This window comes from Trichechus manatus, unplaced genomic scaffold (genome assembly GCF_000243295.1).
Source record: "Trichechus manatus latirostris isolate Lorelei unplaced genomic scaffold, TriManLat1.0 scaffold00087, whole genome shotgun sequence".
Classification (NCBI taxonomy): domain Eukaryota; kingdom Metazoa; phylum Chordata; class Mammalia; order Sirenia; family Trichechidae; genus Trichechus; species Trichechus manatus.
In genome coordinates, this window is record NW_004444023.1 from 3010883 (window position 1) to 3031364 (window position 20482).

Consider the following 20482-nt stretch of genomic DNA (forward strand, 5'->3'; position numbering starts at 1 on the left):
CGCCGACTGTGTGCCTCGGGACAGATATGAGTACCCCACTCCCTTCATCCACTCACTCCTTCACACAGAGAACATTTGTCCATCCATTCAGGGTATATTTATTAGGTACCGACTGTGTGCCTCGGTACTGAGACACGTGCACCCCACTCCCATCATTCATTTGTTCCTTCTCACAGAGAACATTTATCTATCCATTCAGGCTACATTTATTAAATGCCAACTGTGTGCCAGGCAGAAGCTCAGCACTGGGGATAAAACAGTGACTATTTCCTAAGACCAGAAAGATGTGCACTGCCATAGCTGCCTATAGTCTAGTAGGGGAGACCGAGCTTGAACAAATAACAAACACACAGGAAAATCCAGTCAGCAGGACCCCAGCTCAACTCCAAAATCTACCACCTGCTTTGCCACCCTCACTGCCACCTCCACCCCAGCCACTACCATCACTGACCTGACAACAGCCTCCTAACCGTCTCTCCTCTTCTGCCCAGCACCCCCAGCCCCCGCCACTCTCCACACAGCACCAACAGAGGCCTCAGCCAATTGATGCTCAGGGCATGTGGCTCCCCTCCTCAAAACCTCACTGGCTTCCCAGAACCCTCAGAGGAAAACTTGACTTTGTCATGGCCTCCGAGGGGCTGTGTGATCACCTCATACCACGCTTGCCTTCGCTCCCTGCTCCTTGAGCACAGCAAGTGGTTCCTACCACAGGGCCTTTGCACTTGCTTTCCCTGTGCCCTGCCCAGATGCTCTGCCCCAGATCTGCTTGATGCCAGCTCCTTCCTGTCACCCAGATCTAGACCCAAACGCCTCCGGAGAGGCTCTTCCCAACCACCCAGAGTACTGCTGGTCCCTCTCTGGCCCTGGATATCACCTACTTTCTTCATTGTGCGTTTTAACTGCCTGACTGCCTCTCATTCCCCACTGGTTGACTTCTTTTCTGTTTGCCTCACCTGCCCCTGGAAGGCAAGCTCCAAACTCAACCAAACCCGTTGTCTTTGAGTTGATTCTGACTTGTGGCAACCCTATATGTTACAGAGTAGGACGGCTCTGTGGGGTTTTCTTGGCTGTGATCTTTATGGAAGCTGATCACCAGGCCTTTCTTCCACAGTGCTGCTGGGTGGGTTCAAACCGCCAATCTTTAGGATCATAGCAGTGGATCGCAAACTGCTTGCACCACCCAGGGACCTTTTGGAAGGAAGGTCAGGGAGGGCTGAAACCTGCCTGACTTTTGCACTGTGGTATATGCAATGCTTGGGGCTTGGCTCCTGGCAGGTCCTCAACAGATTCCTGGTGAGTTCATTAACAAGGGTTTAGAGGGAAGACAGGGTAGATGGTGAAAAGGGCCCCTGAACTCAGACGGCGGAGGTGTGGAGAGGAAACAGACTACAGGTCAGGACAGACTTCCCACCCTGCTCTTGGGAAGGCCAGAGGGGTGGCTGGGGGTCACCTTGAGCCAGTTGTGCGACCTCTTGGCGATCTCGTAGGTGGCGTCCACATCCAAGGTTTTCACCATCAGCCCCTCACACGAGTCTGGAGGAGACAGAGATATGCGCTTCATAAGCCCCCTGCTCCTCAGGGCTGGGGCAGGAGGAACCCCACCTGCTATGGACTAAATTGTGTCCCCCCAAAATATGTGTTGCAAACCCTAACTCTTATACCTGTGGATGTAATCTCATCTGGGAATGGGTTTTCTTTGTTATGTTAATGAGGCCGTACGTTTCACTTAAAAAAAAAAAAAAAACCTAGCTGTATTGAGGTATCATTCATATACTGTATGATTTAAAACCATGTGAAGTACACAACTGTTTTTCATATATTCTCAGAGCTGTGCAAGCCATCACTTTTGAGATATAAAAAGAACAGGTTAGGCACACAAGCAAACAAGCACAGGTGGGGGAAGCTAGATGCCACACCACGTGAAGATGGCCACGGAGCCAGGAAGCAGAAGCTGAAAAGAGACAAGGACCTTCCCCCAGAGCAGGCAGAGAGAGAAAGCCTTCCCCTAGAGTCAGTGCTCTGAATTCAGACTTCTAGCCTCCTAAACTGTGAGAAAATAAATTTCTGTTTGTGAAAGCCACCCACTTGTGATATTTCTGTTATAGCAGCACTAGATAACTGTGACCACACCCCTAAATCACCGAGGGTGGGCGAGAGGCAAGGGCTGGGATCAATGCAGGCCGCAGAAGGGTGATATATGTAGACAAAGAGAAGAGCTGGGCCCTCACCTCTCACCGACTGTTCCAAGAACTCGGCGATCTGGTCAGTGTCCTTGGTGTCCAGGGAGGTGGCAAAGACAAACTCGCCCTCTGTCTCCACAAAGTTCTCCCAGAGCAGCTGCCGGCGTCGGGAAAGGGGCTCTCGTACCAGGGACTGAGGGAGAGGTGGGGAAAAGGGGGTATGACGTTGTGAAATAAGGAGAGTAAGCCCCTGTTATGGATTGACTTGTCTCCCTCAAAAATGTGTTGAAAATCCTAACCCCTATACCTGTGAAAGGAGCTCTGGTGGTGAAGTGGTAGAAGTGTTTGACTAGGAACCAACAGGTTGGCAGTTTGGACCCGCCAGCGACTCTGCAGGACAAAGACCTGGAGATCTGCTTCTGTAAAGACTACAGCCTTGGAAACTCCATGGGGTAGTTCTACTTTGATCTATAGGGTCCTGACTGCAACAAGTTTTTTTTCATACCTGTGGATGTAATCTAATCCCACTTGGGAATAGAATTTTGTTATGATAATGAGGTAGTATCTGTGTAGGGTGTATCTTAAACTGATGGATTCAGAGATATAAAAGGAGATTAAGCACAGAAGCCAGGAAGCACAGATGGGGAAGATAGATGCCACGTGGAGATCACCAAGGAACCGTGGAGAAGCTGAAAGAGACAGACTTTCCCCCAGAGCAGACAGAGAGCAAGGGAGCTTTCCACTACAGCCGGCAACCTGAATTTGGACTTTTAGCCTCCCAAACTCTGAGAAAATAAATTTCTGTTCTTAAAAGCCACCTGCTTGTGGTATTTCTGTTACGGCAGCACTAGGAAACAAAGACAGCACACAAGGAAGTGAATCTTGGGAGAAACAGGGAATGCTAGGTCACGGAAAGCCCTGAGGGGGGAAGAATCACCTTGACATAAAGACATGGAGGATCTGAAGAATGGGGCTGGTCATCAGCATGAGGGGCTAGAGAAAACTGACTGCTCTGTGACCTCAGGGGAGCTCTGGTGGCATAGTGGCTAAGAGCTTGGCTGCTAACCAAAAGGTCTGCAGTTCGAATCCACCAGCCGCTCCTTGGAAACCCTATGGGTCAGGTCTACTCTATCCTATAGGGTCGCTATGAGTGGGAACGGACTCGACGGCAACAGGTTTGGCTTTCTGGTTTGGTGACCTGAGGGGCACAGAACATCAGACAAGTGCAGCAACGGTCTTGTTTGAGTTTGAATACTTTGCTGTTAGTTACTGTGAGTCAGCTCCACTCATGGCGACCCCACGTACAAGGGAAGAAAATGTTGCCCAGTTCTGCGCTGTCTTCACAATTGTTGGCATGCTCAAGCCCACTGCTGCAGCTACTGTGTCTTTTGAGTGCCTTTGACCTAGGGGGCTCATTTTCCAGCACTATATTGGACAATATTCTGTTGTGATCCATATAGGGTTTTCACTGGCTAAGTTTTGGAAGTAGATTGCCAGGCCTTTCTTCCTAGTCAGTCTTAATCCACCACACATCTGTCAGTTTGTCGTACTGTGGTGGCTTGCATTTTGCTGTGATGCTAGAAGCTACGCCACCGGTATTTCAAATACCAGCAGGGTCAGCAGAGCTTCCAGACTAAAACTATCACTTTATTAAAACCAATTGCTGTTGAGTCAATTCCAACTTATGGTGATCTATGTATTACAGAGTAAAACTGACCTCCATAGGGCTTTCTTGGAAGCAGATTGCCAGGTGTTTCCTCTGTGGTGCCACTGGGTAGGTTTGAACTGCCAACCTTTTGGTTAGTAGTTAAACGCAAACCATTCGCGCCACCCAGATGTTAGGGAGTTGAAAAAGGGTGGACCTCGCAGACCCCCTTGGAAGGGTCTTGGGGACCCACAAGGGTCCTCAGACCACACTTTGAGACCACTTCCCAAGTGCGGCCTCCCCGCTCAGTGAAGTGGTAGAGTCAGAAGCAGAACCCCAACTGGCTCCCGAGTTCACCACCCTTCCATCCACCCCTCAGGCTCCTACTGGACAGGAAGTTAGAACTCACCTCTCCGTTGAGGTAGATGAGGTCAAAGGCGTACAAACACACTTGCACCTGGATCTCCGATGCGTCCACATCCTGGGTTGGGGCAGAATGGAGATGAGGAGCAGGGGAAGGTGAGAGACCTGACTGAGGCAGACACCAGTCACCTCTCTGCCCCCTGGCCCCTTGCTAACAGAACCACATGTCTGTGTGGGCAGCAGTGCTGCTGGCCCTGGGCCCTGAAACATGATGGCTCTCAGCTAATCCTGACAACCTCCTTCCCCTTTACCAGATGTCTGCTTTCCTAGTCTCCCCTGCAGCTGATGGTGGTCACATGACTCAATTCCAGCCAATGAGTAGCAAATGGGAAGTCTGCTGGGGTGCAGGTTGTGGGGGCTATGGGGACAGATCTTCTTTCATAGTAAAAAGATAGAGATGCAGGGCAAGAGCCTCTTCCCCCACTTCCTACTTGGGGTGAGTACGTGATGGCTGGAGCTGTGGCAGCTATTTTGCAAAAGGCTGAGAGAACTGCATCCCAACTGATGCTCTGCCTTTTGGGGATTCAGCAGGACCACCGGACTGGGCTGGGAGAATGGTGTGTGCGACAGTGGACGGTGGTAGTGGGTGGAGGGAGGCTGAGGCCACCTTGCGTTTGCGGGTGGTAAGCACTTGGAATGGCTGGATTTGCTTCTTTTCCCGGTCCCAAGCCACGGCCTCAGTGTCCAGGATGAAGGAGGTGACTGACGGGAGTTTGATCTGAAAGGTGAAGAAGGGACGCAGGGCTGGTAAGAGGTAAAAGACGAAGCCACAAGACAGACATGGCAAAACAGATTCCCTTTTCCTTCCTCAGCTCTCGAGATTCACTGATGACACCAACCAACCACGAAGAGAAACGTGAACACAGATCCTCTTTTCCTATTCCCCCTCAACGGGGGGAACAAGTACCCTTCATGAGGACTTACTCCTGGGAGACACAAGCTGGGAACCCAGGGGTCTCTGTCATCTTCTTCTTCCTCTCACCCCACATTCAATCTGCCGGTGGACTTGACTCTGCCTCCAACATCTCTCTCTCTAAGTGGTCCACTTCTCACCGCCTCCCTACCCCCAGCACAGCTGCCTCACGGGATGCGACCCTCAGCCTACTGGTCTCCCTGCCCCTGCACTGACCACGCTCCCCCACCTCCCACAGCAGCCTGGGTGATCTTGTCAACCCCCAAATCCAATCACAGCATATCCCTGCTATAAACCAGTGGTCAGTGCCTCAGTCAACGCCTCACCCGGTCCCCTTCAACTGTGTTCTCTGAAGCCCAGCACATCAGCCACTTGGTTTCTCCAATGGGCCAGGTCCCCTCCCACCACAGGGGCACATGCTGGTCCCTCTAGGAGAATGCCTTTTCCCATCCTTCTCCTTCTGGGGAGCCTTCCCTAAAGTATGCTGCATTGCAGAACTCCAGGGGGCCCCAGTTGTGTGGTATCCTGGAGCTGGGCAACGTGACAGCCCTGCTTCTCTGACATCAAGGCCAAGTCCAGTTTGTTTCCAGGACAGACTCTCACTGAATTACAGTGTTGGTGAAGACTACTAAATAGACCATGAACATTCCAGCAATGAACACATCTGTCCAGGAAGAAGTACAGCCAGAGGGCTCCTTAGAAGCAAGGATGGTGAGACTTCGTCTCATATACTTTGGACATATTATCAGGAGGGACCAGTCCCTGGAGAAGGACATCATGCTTGGTGGAGTAGCAGGGCAGCGAAAAAGAGGAAGACCCTCAAGGATACGGACTGACACAGTGGCTGCAACAATGGGCTCAAACATAGCAACAATTTTGAGGATGATGCAGGACCAGGCAGTGTTTTGTCCTGTTGAACATATGAGTCGGAACCGACTCCATGGCACCTAACAACAACAGACTAACAAAATGTTGGTCTTTTTCTTCAGAGCCCTGCTCTCTGGGTGTAATTATATGGTCAACAGTAGATTTTCTAATGCGGATCTGCCTGCCGCACTAGGCCATGGGCTCGGGGAGGGTAGAGACCACATCTGTCTATGTTTGACCTGTGCACCCCCAGCACAGGGCCTGGCACAGAGCAGATGCCCAACGGGTATCTGCTGAATGAATGAATGAAAGATGAGTGAAAGAGCAAAGGAAGCCAGACACAAAAACTTTACAGAAACAGACTGCCACATCTTTCTCCCGTGGAGTGGCTGGTAGGTTCAAACTGATGACCTCTTGGTTAGCAGCCAAGCACTTAACCACCGCACCACTCGGGCTCCTTACACTAAACACATGGTGTTACAGACGTAACGGTGTTAAGTTTTATGTTCAAACCAAGGACTCTTAAACACACCAACACTGACCGTAGCCCTAACTCTAACCAGAATTCTAACCCTTACACTAACCCTAACCCCAATGCTAACCATAATCCTAAACGTAACCATAACTTAGTCCTATCCCTAACCCCAACCCATCAGCACACTGTTTTACTTAGAAAACTTTGTAAAACACCATACACACAAAAACCCCTATCTAAAGAATTTGTTAAAACTTCCCTAAGAGAGACTGTTATAACTTCCTAAGATTGTTAAACAGTGTTACAAACCTAACTATATTAAAGCTTTCTGTTCAAAACAAGGACTCTGAAACACACCATCCTAATGCTCTAGAACAGGCAGAGGCAGCCTGTGGCTGACAGAAAGCCGGCCAGTGGTTGCCTCTGGTGGATGGATGGTGTAGGGCTGGGGGAGACGGCATGTCTGGCAAGAGGCACGAGGAAACTTTTTAGGGTGGCGGAAATATGGAAATGGTTTATATCCTGATTGGGGTGTTGGTCTCATGGATGTAAAAATTTAGCAAAACTCATCAAACTGTTTACTTTGCATCTTAACAAAATTTACTTAAAAAAAAAAAACAACAGTGCTTGGCACCTCACGAGCCCACGAATGCCCACACTCATTCGTCCCGTTGCTGTCGCCTTCTCTGGAAGAATTCCAAATGCTGTGCTTCCTACTCTGTGACAGGACCAATTTCCTAATCAATGAGGGCCAGGCAACAAGAAGAGCTCCTGAGGTGAGGATTCCTCAAACAGCTCCAACACCCACCTTGGGTCCAGACAGACCCCTGGCTCCAGGACCTTCGAGGCCCGGCCCTATTACGACTCTTGGGCTTACATTTCTGTTTCTGTGAGACTCCGAGGATGGACCTGCAGGCTGGCTCCCTCTACCAAAAAAAAAAAAAATCCACTGTGCTGCCAAGTCAATTCCGACTTGTGGCGCCCACATGTGTTACAGAGTGGAGCTGCTCCGTAGGGTTTTCTTGGCTGCAATCTTTATGGAATCAGATTGCCAGGACTTTCTTCTGCAGCAACACTGGGTGGGTTCCAACTGCCACCCTTTCAGGTTGTACTGCAGCGCAAACTGTTTGTGCCACCCAGGAACCTGGCTCCCTGTACACTCCTCCCCGTCTTCTGCCCACTGTAGAGGCTGGAAAGCGCGATTCTGGCTGTCTTGGCCTCTCCTGCACTAGGGTGGCCACAGGACCCAGTGCTGGACAACAGTGCTGGAGTCTGGGGGTGGTAGGAGGGATGGGAGCCGGAACCCCTGATCCTCTGTCTTCCTGTCTGGAAGTGTGGCTGCTGTCCTGGGACTGTAAAGGGCCAAGTGTTGGGATGAAAAGCTACCCAGCCTAGGATGCTAGAGGAAGGAGAGAAGCGAGCTGGTTCGGGAGTTCAGCTCTGCACAGCTGTGGCAGCCTTGGACTGTCCGCCTTCAGATTTCTTTGAGAAAAAATGAGATATGTTTAAGCCACCGTGTGGAAGCCCTGGTGGCACAGTGGTTAAGCACTCAGCTGCCAACAGAAATGTCAGTGGTTTGAACCATGAGCTGCTTCGAAGGAGGAACATGTGGCAGCCTGCTTCTGTAAAGATTACAGCCTTGGACACCCTATGGGGCAGTCCGACTCTGTCCTACAGGCTTGTTATGAGTCGGAAGCGACTCATCGGCAACTGGTTTGGTTTGTGCCACCACCTGTCTGTCCGTTTGTTGTACCGCGGAGGCTGACGTGCGACTGTGATGCTGGCAGCTCTGCCACTTGTGTTTCAAATACCAGCAAGGTCACCCATGGTGGCGAGGTTTCAGTGAAGCTTCTAGACTAAGTCTAGGAACAAAGGTCTGCCAATCTGCTTCTGGAAATTAGCCAATGAAAACCCTATGGATCATAACAAAACGTTGCCTGATATAGTGCTGGAAGATGAGCCCCCTAGGCTGGAAGGCACTCAAAATACACAGTGGCCTCAACGATGGACTTGAGCACAGCAATGATGGTGAAGACGGTGCAGGACCGGGCAGTCGTTTCATTCTGTCACACATGGGGTCGCCAGGAGCTACAAGCCACTGTGAGTCAGCACTCTGCCAACTGCAGCCACATGTATTCTGATCTCCTTCCAACAAACCCCACATGGTGAGAGCGGCTCCTGACAGAGTGGACGCAGCAGACACTCACCTTGGGGATGCGGTCGATGATGTCGGGGTACTTCCCAGTATTGTCTTCCTGATTCCGGCTGAAGATCTTCACCTCCCCGCCTTCCAGGACATGGATCTGGCCACCGCACGGGGAAGAGGGAAAGGAAATCAGAGCCACGTCCACTCCAGGGGGCCCGTCTTTTCTCCCCATACCCACCCCTCACTGGCAGAAGGTTCCAGAAGCTCTGGAAGAACTGGTGCAGAGACCTGAGTGAATCATCTCCTCAGTTCCCATCACTGTGGAACCCCCGGCCCCAGTTTTTCTTCATCATCCCTAATCCCTGCTCCCCTCCCGCATACGCATGTGTGTTGCTGTGTGTGTAGAAGCTGATTTGTCCAAATGTTATCATGCCCTAAATATCACTCTGATTTTTATTGTTTGTTTACTCATTTCTTTATTATTTTTTAAATAATGCTCTATTGTGTTTTTGGTGAAGGTTTACACAGCAGTTTAGATTCTCATTCAACAATTTATATATATATTGTTCAGTGACATTGATTATATTCTTCATGATGTATGATCATTCTCATTATTTCCATTCTGGTTGTCCTGTCTTCATTTCTTTATTTTAATACAGTTTGGTCACAATCCTTGAGCAGAGCTACATATATGCATCTGGTGCAGCAGTGGTTAAGAGCTACAGCTGCTAACCAGAAGGTCAGCAGTTCAAATCCACCAGCCACTCCTTGGAAATCCTATAGGTCAGTTCTACTCTACTCTATAGGGTCGCTATGAGTCGGAATCAACTTGATGGCACACAACAACAACATACCTATCAGCTGTTGCTGAGTCAACTCTGACTCATGGTGACCCCATGTGTGTCAGAGAAGAACTGTGCTCCATAGGGTAGTCAGTGGCTGATTTTTCAGAAGTAGATCGCCAGGCAGGCCTTTCTTCTGATGTACTTCTGGGTAAACGCGAACCTCCAACCTTTCAGTTACTAGCCAAGCATATTAAACGTCTGTACCATCCAAGGACTCCAAGAAATAGGTGTATGTTTTTAAAATTATTGTCACTTGTTGTAAATCATTGACTTTTTTTTCAGCACTCGATTTTTAAGATCCATCTATGACACCGCTGCTGCTAACCGCTGCAAAGCACTGCGTATGCGCACGCCCACCCGCTTTGCTTATCCACTCCCCATGCGAGGAGCACCTAGGTGGCCCCTAACGCCCTGCCAGGACAAAGGAGCCACAGCAGGCAGCCTGGGAGACTAGCCCAAGACCTTCCCTGGCACTGGGTCACAGGACACACGCATACGTAACTGCACTGGGGTGACAAGGGGCCTCCCAGGGTGGCTGTTAGAGTCTGCACACCCACCACCAGGGCACAAGGGGAGCCCACGTTTCTTGAGCTCCCACTACTGTGGGTCAGGAATTTGGAGGGTTTCATCTTTAGATAAAGGAGGAGCTTTGGTAGCACAACAGTTAAGTGCCTGGCTGCTAACTGAAAGGTTGGTGGCTTGAATCCAGCCAGTGGCTCCACAAGAAAACAACCTGGTGATCTGCTCCTGTAAAGGTTACAGCTGAGGATATAATATAGTTTATAAAGCCAATGTTCTACATCCTAGTTTGGTGAGTAGCATTTGGGGTTTTAAAAGCTTGCGAGCAGCCATCTAAGATACAACTATTGATCTCTACTGTTCTGGACCTAAAGAGAAAAAAGGAAACCAAAGACTCAAAGAAGAAACTAGTCTACAGAACCAACAGTCTACACAAACAACAACCTCACCTACCTTGAGACAAGAAGAACTAGATGGTGCCTGGCTACCATTATTGACCGTTCCAACCAGGGACTCAACAGATGGTCCCAGATAGAATGGGAGAAAAATATAAGACAAAACTCAAATTCCTAAAAAAAGGCCAAACTTACTGGACCTGTAGAGACTAGATGAACCTCCAATACTCACATAGTGATACTCAAGGGTACCACCCTGAGATACGCTTTAGACTTGGAACTCAAACTACTCCCAGAAGTCATCTCTTAGTCAGCTGACATTTGGCCCATAAAAAAAATAGTATTACCCATGAGTACTGTGCTCCTCAAGATAACTGTCTAGATGAAATCAAACGGTAAACATTTAACCTAGACCAAAAACGAGAAGGCAAGGTGGGGGACAGGGAAGCTAGATTAATGGAAACAGAACAACCAAAATGGAAATAAGGAGAATGTTGATATACTGTGAAGAATATAACCAATGTCACTGAAATGAGAAGCTAATTCCTGTGTAAACTTTCACCAAAAACACAATATTCAAATAAAAAATTTAGAAAAAAAAGATTACAGCCTAGGAAAACCCTATGGCGCAGTTCTACTCCATCATATGGAGTCACCATGAGTCAGAATCGACTTCATGGCATCCAACAACATCTTTAGATAAGCTGGTGAGGTGGTTATTATCCCTCATCCATTGCAGAGAGATGGAAACTAAAGCTCAGACTTGCAAGGTCAAACAGGCAGCATGTGAGCCCATTCTGGCTGCTCCATACCCTGCTGCCTGGCACTCCACTTCTGGTGAAGGTGTGCCCCACCCCTACCTGTGCCTGGCAAAGGTACGTGTGTCCCCCCCACCTACACCAGGTGAAGACACGTGTCCCCTCTACCTGTGCCCTCTGCCCGTCGTATTTGTATTCACAGGTGAAAGCTGCCTCCTCGAAGCGCTTGAGGACTTCGCTGACACCCCGGGTGGGATGGGCCAACATTGGTTTCAGGGGGATCCCTGGAAGGGGAGAAGAAAGGAGTTAAGGGAGACTGGGGGCAAAGAGAAGGCAATAAATTAAAGAGGCAATGTGGCAGAGATTGCTAAAGCACCCCAATACCCAGGGCTCATAGCAACCCTGTATGACAGAGTAGAACTGCCCCATATGGTTTTCTTGGCTGTAATCTTCATGGGAACAGATTGCCAGGACTTTCTCCCATGGAGCTGCTGTGTGGGTTTGAACTGCCAACCTTTGGGTTAGCAGTCAAGTGCTTAACCATTGCACCACAGGGCTCATAAAAACAAAAAACCAAACCTGTTGCTATCAAGTCAATTTCGACTCATAGAGACCCTACAGGACACAGCAGAGCTGCCCCACAGGGTTTCCAAGGCTGTAAATCTTTACAGAAGCAGACTGCCACATCTTTCTCTCGTGGAATGGCTGGTGGGTTTGAACTGCTGACATTCTGGTTAGCAGCCGAGTGCTTAACTGCTGCGCCACCAGGGCTCCTTAGGTCGCCTCTGCCCTCCCTAATACAGAAGGGGAAACTCCACGGGTAAGTGGGAGGGGTTCTCACCCTGGGAACAGGGAGAGAAGAGCACCCTCTGAAGAGGGTTCCTAAGGGGACGCCTAGGAGCTGGCACCCTGACGCCTGCCCCACAGCAGGGAGTGGAGGCAGAGGGTGGGGGCTGGAAGGGGCCCGGGAGTACCTGGGCTCAGCCGGCAGTGCTCCGGCAGATGCTCCAGGCCGTGCTCCAGCAGCACCGGCACGATGCGGTCCAGGTCGGGCACCTCACTGGGTGGGGAGAGAAGGGGAGTTTCCAGAACTCGGGCCACCTGGGAACTCCACTCTAGGGAAATGCTCTCACCCCACCCCTGAAGCCTGGGCTCCTGAGCACCTCTGCCTGTCCCTGTCACCACATCCTGGGTCGGGCTTGCTTGCCTCGTTCCTGACTTTCCCCATCACCCTGTCTCTGCCACAGTCCTGCCTCTGTGTCATTATGTATCCCCCTAACTCGGTCTCCCTCAGTCTGGGTCTGTCATCGACCCTCTTGTCATCATCAGACCAGTGACTTTCCACCCGGATGACACGAGATCCACTCAAACATGTGTTAAAAAAAAGAAAGTAAGGCCAGCTTCCACCTCCAACGATCTGGGGTGGGGCCCAGGGTCAATACTTTCTAGACTCCAACATGGAGGCAGGGTTGAGGCCACTGCCCTGGACCAACCTCTGTCACTCCCTCTGGGCAGCACCACATCACCGTAACTGTGGTTTTCTGCCTTTGGCCAATGTTGCTCTATGAGGATTTCGCTGGAGCCCTGACCACCACTCTTTGTCCATCGCCAGCCCCTCCTCAGGTCTCTGACGGTCTGTCCTTCCCCTGCGCCCAGCCCTAGTGGTAATTCTGAAACCGCTGAGGCCTGTCACCCTCAGCTGTCTCTCTCTCTGCTTCTCCCTACCCCTAATCACTGACACCTCATGGTCTGCCACCTCCTCCATCTCTGTCACCATCCTGTGTTGCTCATCAACCTTGTCCAGATCACTACTCCTCGTTCTGGCACTAGCCCCATGGTGGTGACAAATGCCCGTTTGCACCCAGCCAGCCGTTTGAACTCTGCCCCTGGTCCCTCCACTCTGCTTCCCCACCCTCACCCCATGCTGTGACCCCGGCCCCTCGAGCTCTGCCCCCGGCCCTTCCAGCCTCACCAGAATGTCTGCTTCAGGATGATGCCTTGCTCGTCCAGCCACGTTTTCCTGGCCTCTGCTGTCTTGCCCTTCCCGGCATCCACTATGGCCAGGGGGAATTCTAAGAAAGGACCCAGCAAGGCTCTGAGTTGGGCCCACACCCTCAGCTACCCCGAGATCCACAGATGGGGTGGTGTGTTGTATGAAAGAAAGGTAAACGAGACTGTAGGGGACATTTCCCGAGAAGGGGGGCAGAGAGGCGGCTTCCAGGGACAGGAGGGCCTGGAGGGGTAGCAGGGGCAGGGACCCTGGGGGAAGGGGGAGGGGAAGAGACCCCAGGTTAACGAGAATCATGGGCCCCAAGACTGGCCAAAGGTGCTCACCTTGGCTGGGGGGTGTGAGGCTCACAGCCTGGGCGAGGGCAGCCAGGACTGACTGCTCAGCCAGCCCGAGACGCAGCCGTCCACTCAGGGACCTGGGAGGAAAAGGAGGAGAAGACAAGGATTTGTTCACACCTTTCAAACCTTGCCACCTACACACTGCTCCTCCGTCCTCGAGCAGCTCTCACCTCAACCCTTTGTAGACACCCTTCTCAAAACCCAGGACAATTTTTTTTTTTAAATTTTATTTTTGTCATTGAGCAGACCCACAGCAGAACCTACACAAATTTAACAGTTTCTACCTGTAACATTTAGTGACGCTGATTATATTTGAGTTGTGCAATCATTCTCACTTTCCTTTTCTGAGTTGTTCCTCCCCTATTAATATAAACTCACTGCCCCCTAAGGTTCCCATCTAACCTTTCGAGTTGCTCTTGTCACTTTGATCCCGAATAGATAGTTCTTAAAAGAGCACAATGCTCAAGGCAGACGTTCTTTACTAGTTAAGCTGAACTGTTGTTTGGTTAAGAAGCAGGAAAGGAGGATGAAACGGAAGCCCTGACCCCCAGAATTTATGGAGGAGCAGACCCAGGTGCCCTGCAGGTGCCCTCACTCCTCACCTCAGCTACCCTCCAAGACAGTGAGAGGGTGAGGGGGTGGGGGAGGGGGAAATCAGGAGCAGAGCTGGGCCTGGAGCCAGGAGTGCGGCCTGCCCCAGTGATGCCAAGGCGTGTGGTGCTCAAGAGCCTGACCCCAGCACAGGCCTTGATTTGAGCCAGTGACCTCAGCAAATGTCTTAACTTCTGCCTGTTTCCCTTTCTATAAATCAGGGGTGAGGACAACAGTGCTCACCTCACAGAGTTGGTGGGAGGAACGAGGCACATGGAAGGGCACCCAGCTCAAGTTCCATGCACGTGAGTTGCTAATGATTTTGTTTTCACTGTCACAGCGAACGCTTGGCTTAGGTGCTGCACTTTACGGCACCCAGGCCAAGGCAGACATCACCAATCAATCATGACACTTGGCTTAGGTGCTGCACTTCCCCAGAATCCAAGCCAAGGAAGACATCACTAATCGATCACAGCACTGTTTACCCATTAGCCCCAGAATCCAAGGGAGAGGAGCCACCTACAAAAGGGAGTCTGTATTCCCCACCCCCAGGCCTAGGCCCCTTGCTCCTGCTTTTCTCATCTAAGGACAGTCAGGGGTGATTCCAGCTATTCGCCCTCTCTATTTTTACCTCTGGGGTCTCACAGGCCCACACACTCACCGGGCAATGAATCGGGCTTCTGAGTGGCGGCAGGCAACAAAGAGGCCTTTGATGATGTCTATCTTCTTGGCTGTGGACTGCAAGAGGATGGGGAAGAAGAGTGAGGGTCTGGCAGGAAGGAAGGAGACCACACTTCCTCCTACAGCTAAGCTGCCCAGGTGCTGCCGCCTCCCTGTTTTAGAATATCCCCATCCTCACCCCATCCCCATTTCCCATGGCTCCTTGCTCTCTGTGCTGTAAAAGGGGGCTGGCCCTCCTTCTTGCCCCCTCCCCTTCCCTCACCCAGCCAATATTAGGAGTCCTGTCATTGGCAGAGTGCAAGCGGTTCATGGGCTCAGCTGCTAACTGAAAGGCTGGAGGTTTGAGTCCACCCAGGAAGTACCTCAGAAGAAAGGCCTGGCAATCTACTGAAAAATCAGCCATTGAAAACCCTATGGAGCACAGTTGTACTCTGACACGCACGGGGCTGCCCGGAGTTGGAGCCAACTCGACGGCAACTGGTTGGTCATGTAGCACTCAGTGTACTGTTGTTAGCTGCCATCGAGTCGGTCCTGACTCACAGCGGCCCCATGTGACAAAGCAGAATTGCTCCACAGGGTATTCTTGGCTGTAATCTTAAAAGAAGCAGATCGCCAGGCCTTTCTTCTGTGGAGCTACTGGGTAGGTTTGAACCAACAACCTTTAAGTTAGCAGCCGAGCACAAACCATTTGAGCCACCCAGGTAGCTGCAGTAGGTGCTAGAATCTCAAGAGGCTGTTCCCTCGGTCTTGAGAGCAGGAACAAGGAAGCTGGAAGCTCAGCACCACAGCAGAATGGAGATGTCCAGCCCCAAACAGTCAAACCAGAAGACTTTCTGCCACACACGTGGCTTCATGGCCCCCTTCCACCCCGAGAGGATGAGTAGAGGGTCTAGCTGAGTGGGTGATCCACCCTGCCCACTCACAGCACTGCCGGCCAGCCGGGCGATGTCACGGAACTTGGCAAAGACCCCAGAAGCAGTGAGTGGGGGAGGGGGCAACATGATCCTCTGAGTGGTGCGGCTGCTCTCGGCCACCAGCCCCACATCGCCCTTCTCGGCTGCCTCAGCCCGGACGGACTCCAGCTGCCGACCTTGGGGAGAGAGAGTAGGGTGGATGGTGAGGTGAGGTGAACAGCTGGGTGTCTCCCTTCTCGGGTGGCCTGGGTGGGGCTTCCACAGCTGCATGTGCTTGTGGTGGGCCCTGGACACCCCCGTTCCTAAGGCTCACCTAGGTTCCCCGGGTAGTGCAAATGGGTAAACGCCCGACTACTAACTGAAAGGTTGGTGGTTCGAACCCACCCAGAGGTGCCTCAGAAGAAAGGCCTGAGGATTTGCTTCTGAAAGGTCACAGTCATGAAAACCCTACGGAGCACAGTTCTACTGTGACACATACAGGGTCGCCACGAGTGGAAGTGGCAACTGGTTTTTTTTTTGGTTAGCTGGTTGAAATGGCTCGTTACATACCTATCTCTAATTATGTAAGAGGCTATTATGGACTAAACTGTCCCCTAAAAGATATGTTGAAGTCCTAAGCGGGGTACCTGTGAATGGGGCCTTGTTTGGAAATGTGGTCTCTGACAATGTTATCAGTTAACAAGGTCATACTGGAGTAACGTGGGTCCGAATCGCTTCTGAGTAGTGTCCGTAAGAACAGACATGGAGACAGAGCCATTCAGGGAGAAGACACCATGTAGACTTGTGGACATGTCTACAAGTCAAGGAACACCTGGGGCTACCAGAAGCTGAGAGACAAGGAAGGATCCTTCCCTAAAGCAGACAGAGGGAGCACAGTCCTTTCAAGGCCCTACAATTCGGACTCCCAGCCTCCAGAACTGTGAGACAATACGTTTCTGTTCTTTGAAGCCACACAGCTTGTGTGGCATTTTGTTATAGCAGCCCTCGGAAACTAAGACACTCTCTACACCTCAATCTCTAATCCTAGCCCCAACTCCTGTCGTCTTCGCCTCCAGCATCTTTCCATAGACCCTCCTCTCTATGCCCATAGCCCCTGCCCCAATAGGGCCTCGTCCTCTCACACCTGAACTGTTGCCCCCCCTCACTCTCTCCCCACAAGTGATGGTTAATTTTATGTGTCAACTTGGTGAGGCTGATTCTCAGCAGTTTGGCCAGACACTGGACTGGTTGTTGCTCTGTAATATAATGTAGTACAGTGTAATGAATCACCTTCCATTTTGTGATTTGATGTGAGCAGCCAACCAGCTGAAAGGGGAGTTTCCTTAGGGGTGTGGCCTGCCTTCAGAATATAAATGAATGTTCTGTCAGAGCTTGTTCTCTCTCTCTCGACCCTGCACTCTTCTCACCACCTGACCTACAGGTTTGGGGACGAAAGCCTGTAGAAGTCTCTGGCCTGCCACCTGACCTGCAGATTTTGGACCTATCAGCTCCCCACAATCCTGTGAGCCAGAAGGTCTCCAGCCTGCCACGTAACCTACATGTTTGGGACTTGCCAGCCCCCACAACTACGTGAGTTATTTCCTTGAAGTAAATCTATTTCTCTACTTGCGTATGTTTGTGTATCTGCTGTCATTGAGTCAATTCTGACTCATAGTGACCCTATAGGACAGAGCAGAACTGCCCTATAGGGTTTCCAAGGCTGTAATCTTTAAGGAAGCAGACTACCACACTTTTCTCCTGCAAAGCAGCTGGTGGGTTCAAACTCTCCGTGGGTGTGTGTCTGTACACACACACACACACACACACACACACGTACATGCAACTGGTTTGGTTTTTTGGTTTTAGTGGGAAAGAAATTCAGTGCCGATTCCAAATTTGGTGTCAATTCAAAGGCCAATATGCTTAGAGGGTAGGGGGTTTATGTCACTGGTGGTGAAATAACTTGAAACAGGATAGCGAGCATGGTTATACAACTCGAAGAAGGTAACATATATATACATCTGTTGCCATCATGTGGATTCCGACTCATAGCAACCCTACAAGACAGGGTCGAACTGCCCCGCCAGTTGTTTTCCTAAAGAACCCTAAGAACCCTAAGACACTGCACCCCTGCAAAGCCTGCCCCACCAGGTCCCCATTCTCCACCTTCAGTGACCCCTTCATCACCTCGCAGACCCTCAGCCCCCCGCCCCCGCTCTCCCTTGCAGATCTCCTCCTGGTACCTCTGCCACAGCCCTTTCCTACCTGTGGCCTGGGCCACTGCTTTGAGAAGGACGCCGTCACCAACGCCGAGCTCCAGGCCCTGCTGGGGTGGCCCAAGGCGGCTGAGGCTAAGGTAGAGGACAGGGAGGAGGTCTGGAGGTGACAAGGCCACCACAGAGCGCAGCAGGTTGCTCAGTGTCTCCACCATCCGGAGCCTGGAGGGAGGGGACAGGGGTGTGATGACCTGGTTCTTCAGGGTCAAGGGAGAAGAACAAGAGGAACCAGGGACACGAGAAGAGGAAAGGGCTGGAGAATGGGCCAGGCTGCAGGACCTGGGGCCACGGGCACATCATATACTCCCTGCGTTGGGAAAACAGGTAAGCACTCCACTACTAACTGAAAGGGTGGCGGTTCCAACCCACCCAGAGGCACCTCTGAAGACAGGCCTGGCAATCTGCTTCTAAAAGGTCACAGCCTTGAAAACCCTATGGTGCAGCTCTACTCTGCACACATGGCGTCGCCATGAGTCAGAATCGATTCGACAGCAACTGGTTTGGTTTTTTGGTTTTGGTGGGAGAGAAATTCAGTACCGATTCCAAATTCGGTGCCAATTCCAAAAGCAATCTGCTTAGGGGGTAGTGCGCTTATGTTAACGGTGGTAGAATAATTTGGAAAAGGATAGCAAGAATGGCCGCACAACCTGAAGAATGTAATCAATGTCAATGAATTATACATAAAGAAAGTGTCAAACAGGTGTATGTTTTGCTGTGTATATTTTGCAACAAAAACTTTTTTTTAAAGAAAAAAAGGCAGTTTGATAGCAGCAATGGTAACGGTAGTGGTGATCATCTACGGAGGAACAGCAGCTAACGCGCATGCAGTGTTTCCTATGTGCCAGCTGCTGTTTTAAGCACATCGCTCTTGACCATCTGGTAGCCATCTCAAACCTCACACAGCCACAACTCAGTTCTTGACCTTCCTCCCCGGGTTTGCTCCCTGCCAGTCTGCCCCGTCTCAAAAGGCAGCAACTCCATCCTTGTTGTTGCTTGGGTGCCATCGAGTGGATTCTGACTCACAGTGACCCATCTGACAGGGCAGAGTTGCCCTGTAGGGTTTCCTAGGCTGTAATCTTTATGGGAGCAGATCGCCAGGTCTTTTCTCCTGAGGAGCCACTGGGTGGGTTTGAACTGCTGACCTTTTGGTTAGCTGCCAAGCACTCAACCACTGCGCCACCAGGGCTCTTTCCATCCTTGTAAATACTTGTCTAAAAGCTTGGGAGTGACCTCCCTTCCTTTTTTGCTCATCTCACATGCAACCCATCAGCACTTCCTGAGAGCTCCACCTTCAACACACTCCAGGATCCAACCACTTCTCACGACCTTCGAGGCTATTGCCCTTGTCCAGCCTGGACTGCTGTAGCTGCCTCCTCCGTGGGCTCCCGGCTTTCACTGTTGCCCCACTACGGTCTGCTTTCCACCCCACAGCAAGAACATCTACCAAAAACCAAATCCAATCGTCTCAATCCTCTTCTCAACTGCCTAGATCCCTAGGCGGCACAAACAGTTTGTGCTTGCCTATTACCAGAAAGGTTGGCGGTTCAAATCCACTCAACGGTGCCACAGAAGAAAGGTCTGTTGATCTATGTCCAAAAGGTCACAGACACCGAAATCCCTACGGAGCACAATTCTACTCTGACACACGTGGGGTTTCCACAAGTGGACTCAACTCAATGGTAACAGGGTTTCTTTTTTCCTCAACTCCCTAATGGCTTCCCAACTTACTCAGACTAAGAGTTAAAGTCCTCACAGCAGCTGACAAGTCCCTAGAGCTGCTCCATCCAATATGGTGGTCACCAGCTACATGTGCCTATTTTTAATTTTAGAAATTAATTAAAATTTTTAAAAATTAAAAATTCCGTTCCTCACTCACACTAGCCACATTGCAAGTGCTCAACAGCCCCATGTGGCCCATGGCTGCCATACTGGACAGTGCAGATAAAGAACATTTCCATCATCATGGAAAGTTCTACTGGTCAGCATTGCCCAAGACAATCTAGTCATCTTCTACCCTTGTTCACTCTATTCAGGACACACTGACCTTACTATTCTTCAAATAAACTGGCATACTAGCTCCTCCGGGCCTTTACCCTCAGTCTTCCCTCTGCCCTTCCAGAACCCAATTCCCCTAGACATCCATGGGGCTCACTCCTTCTCCTCCTTTAGATGTTTGCTTGAATGTCCCCTTCTCAATGAGGCCCACTCTGCCCATCCCCCCATAAAATGACCACGTTCATCGATCCCAAGATGCCATTAATTCTAAGAGGCATCATGATTTGATGTCCTTTATGTGCCAGCCCTGGACTGCTTACATCCAGACTGTTATCCATGCTGTTTAATCAGTTCCTTGGCTTCCAGGAAGTGGGCTTGGTACCTGGGAGACATGACACTGCATTTGTTGAATTTGAAAATGATGGGCAGGCTGGAGCTGCCGGGGATGCTTGGAAGGATTTAAGATCAGCCGCCCCATGCCATGAAGATCACCTATCTCCTGAAGTCTTCTTTAAACCAAACAACAGTTTA

The 20482-nt window shown here is 50.8% G+C and overlaps 1 protein-coding gene across 5 annotated transcripts in view; it reads right to left on the minus strand.

Annotated features, from left to right (window-relative positions):
* LIG1 (DNA ligase 1) overlaps positions 1–20482 on the minus strand; it is a 63385-nt gene that overhangs the window by 6525 nt on the left and 36378 nt on the right. For all 5 annotated transcript variants that reach the window (XM_023736265.1, XM_023736262.1, XM_012557132.2 and 2 more), the window contains 12 exons: positions 17946–18118; positions 15711–15877; positions 14768–14844; positions 13501–13592; positions 13139–13238; positions 12141–12226; positions 11335–11450; positions 8711–8806; positions 4856–4966; positions 4235–4306; positions 2229–2373; positions 1451–1533 (listed from right to left, as the gene is read on the minus strand). In XM_023736265.1, coding sequence (XP_023592033.1) covers positions 1451–1533; positions 2229–2373; positions 4235–4306; positions 4856–4966; positions 8711–8806; positions 11335–11450; positions 12141–12226; positions 13139–13238; positions 13501–13592; positions 14768–14844; positions 15711–15877; positions 17946–18118 — 1318 coding nt within the window. The remainder of the gene's footprint in view (positions 1–1450; positions 1534–2228; positions 2374–4234; positions 4307–4855; positions 4967–8710; positions 8807–11334; positions 11451–12140; positions 12227–13138; positions 13239–13500; positions 13593–14767; positions 14845–15710; positions 15878–17945; positions 18119–20482) is intronic.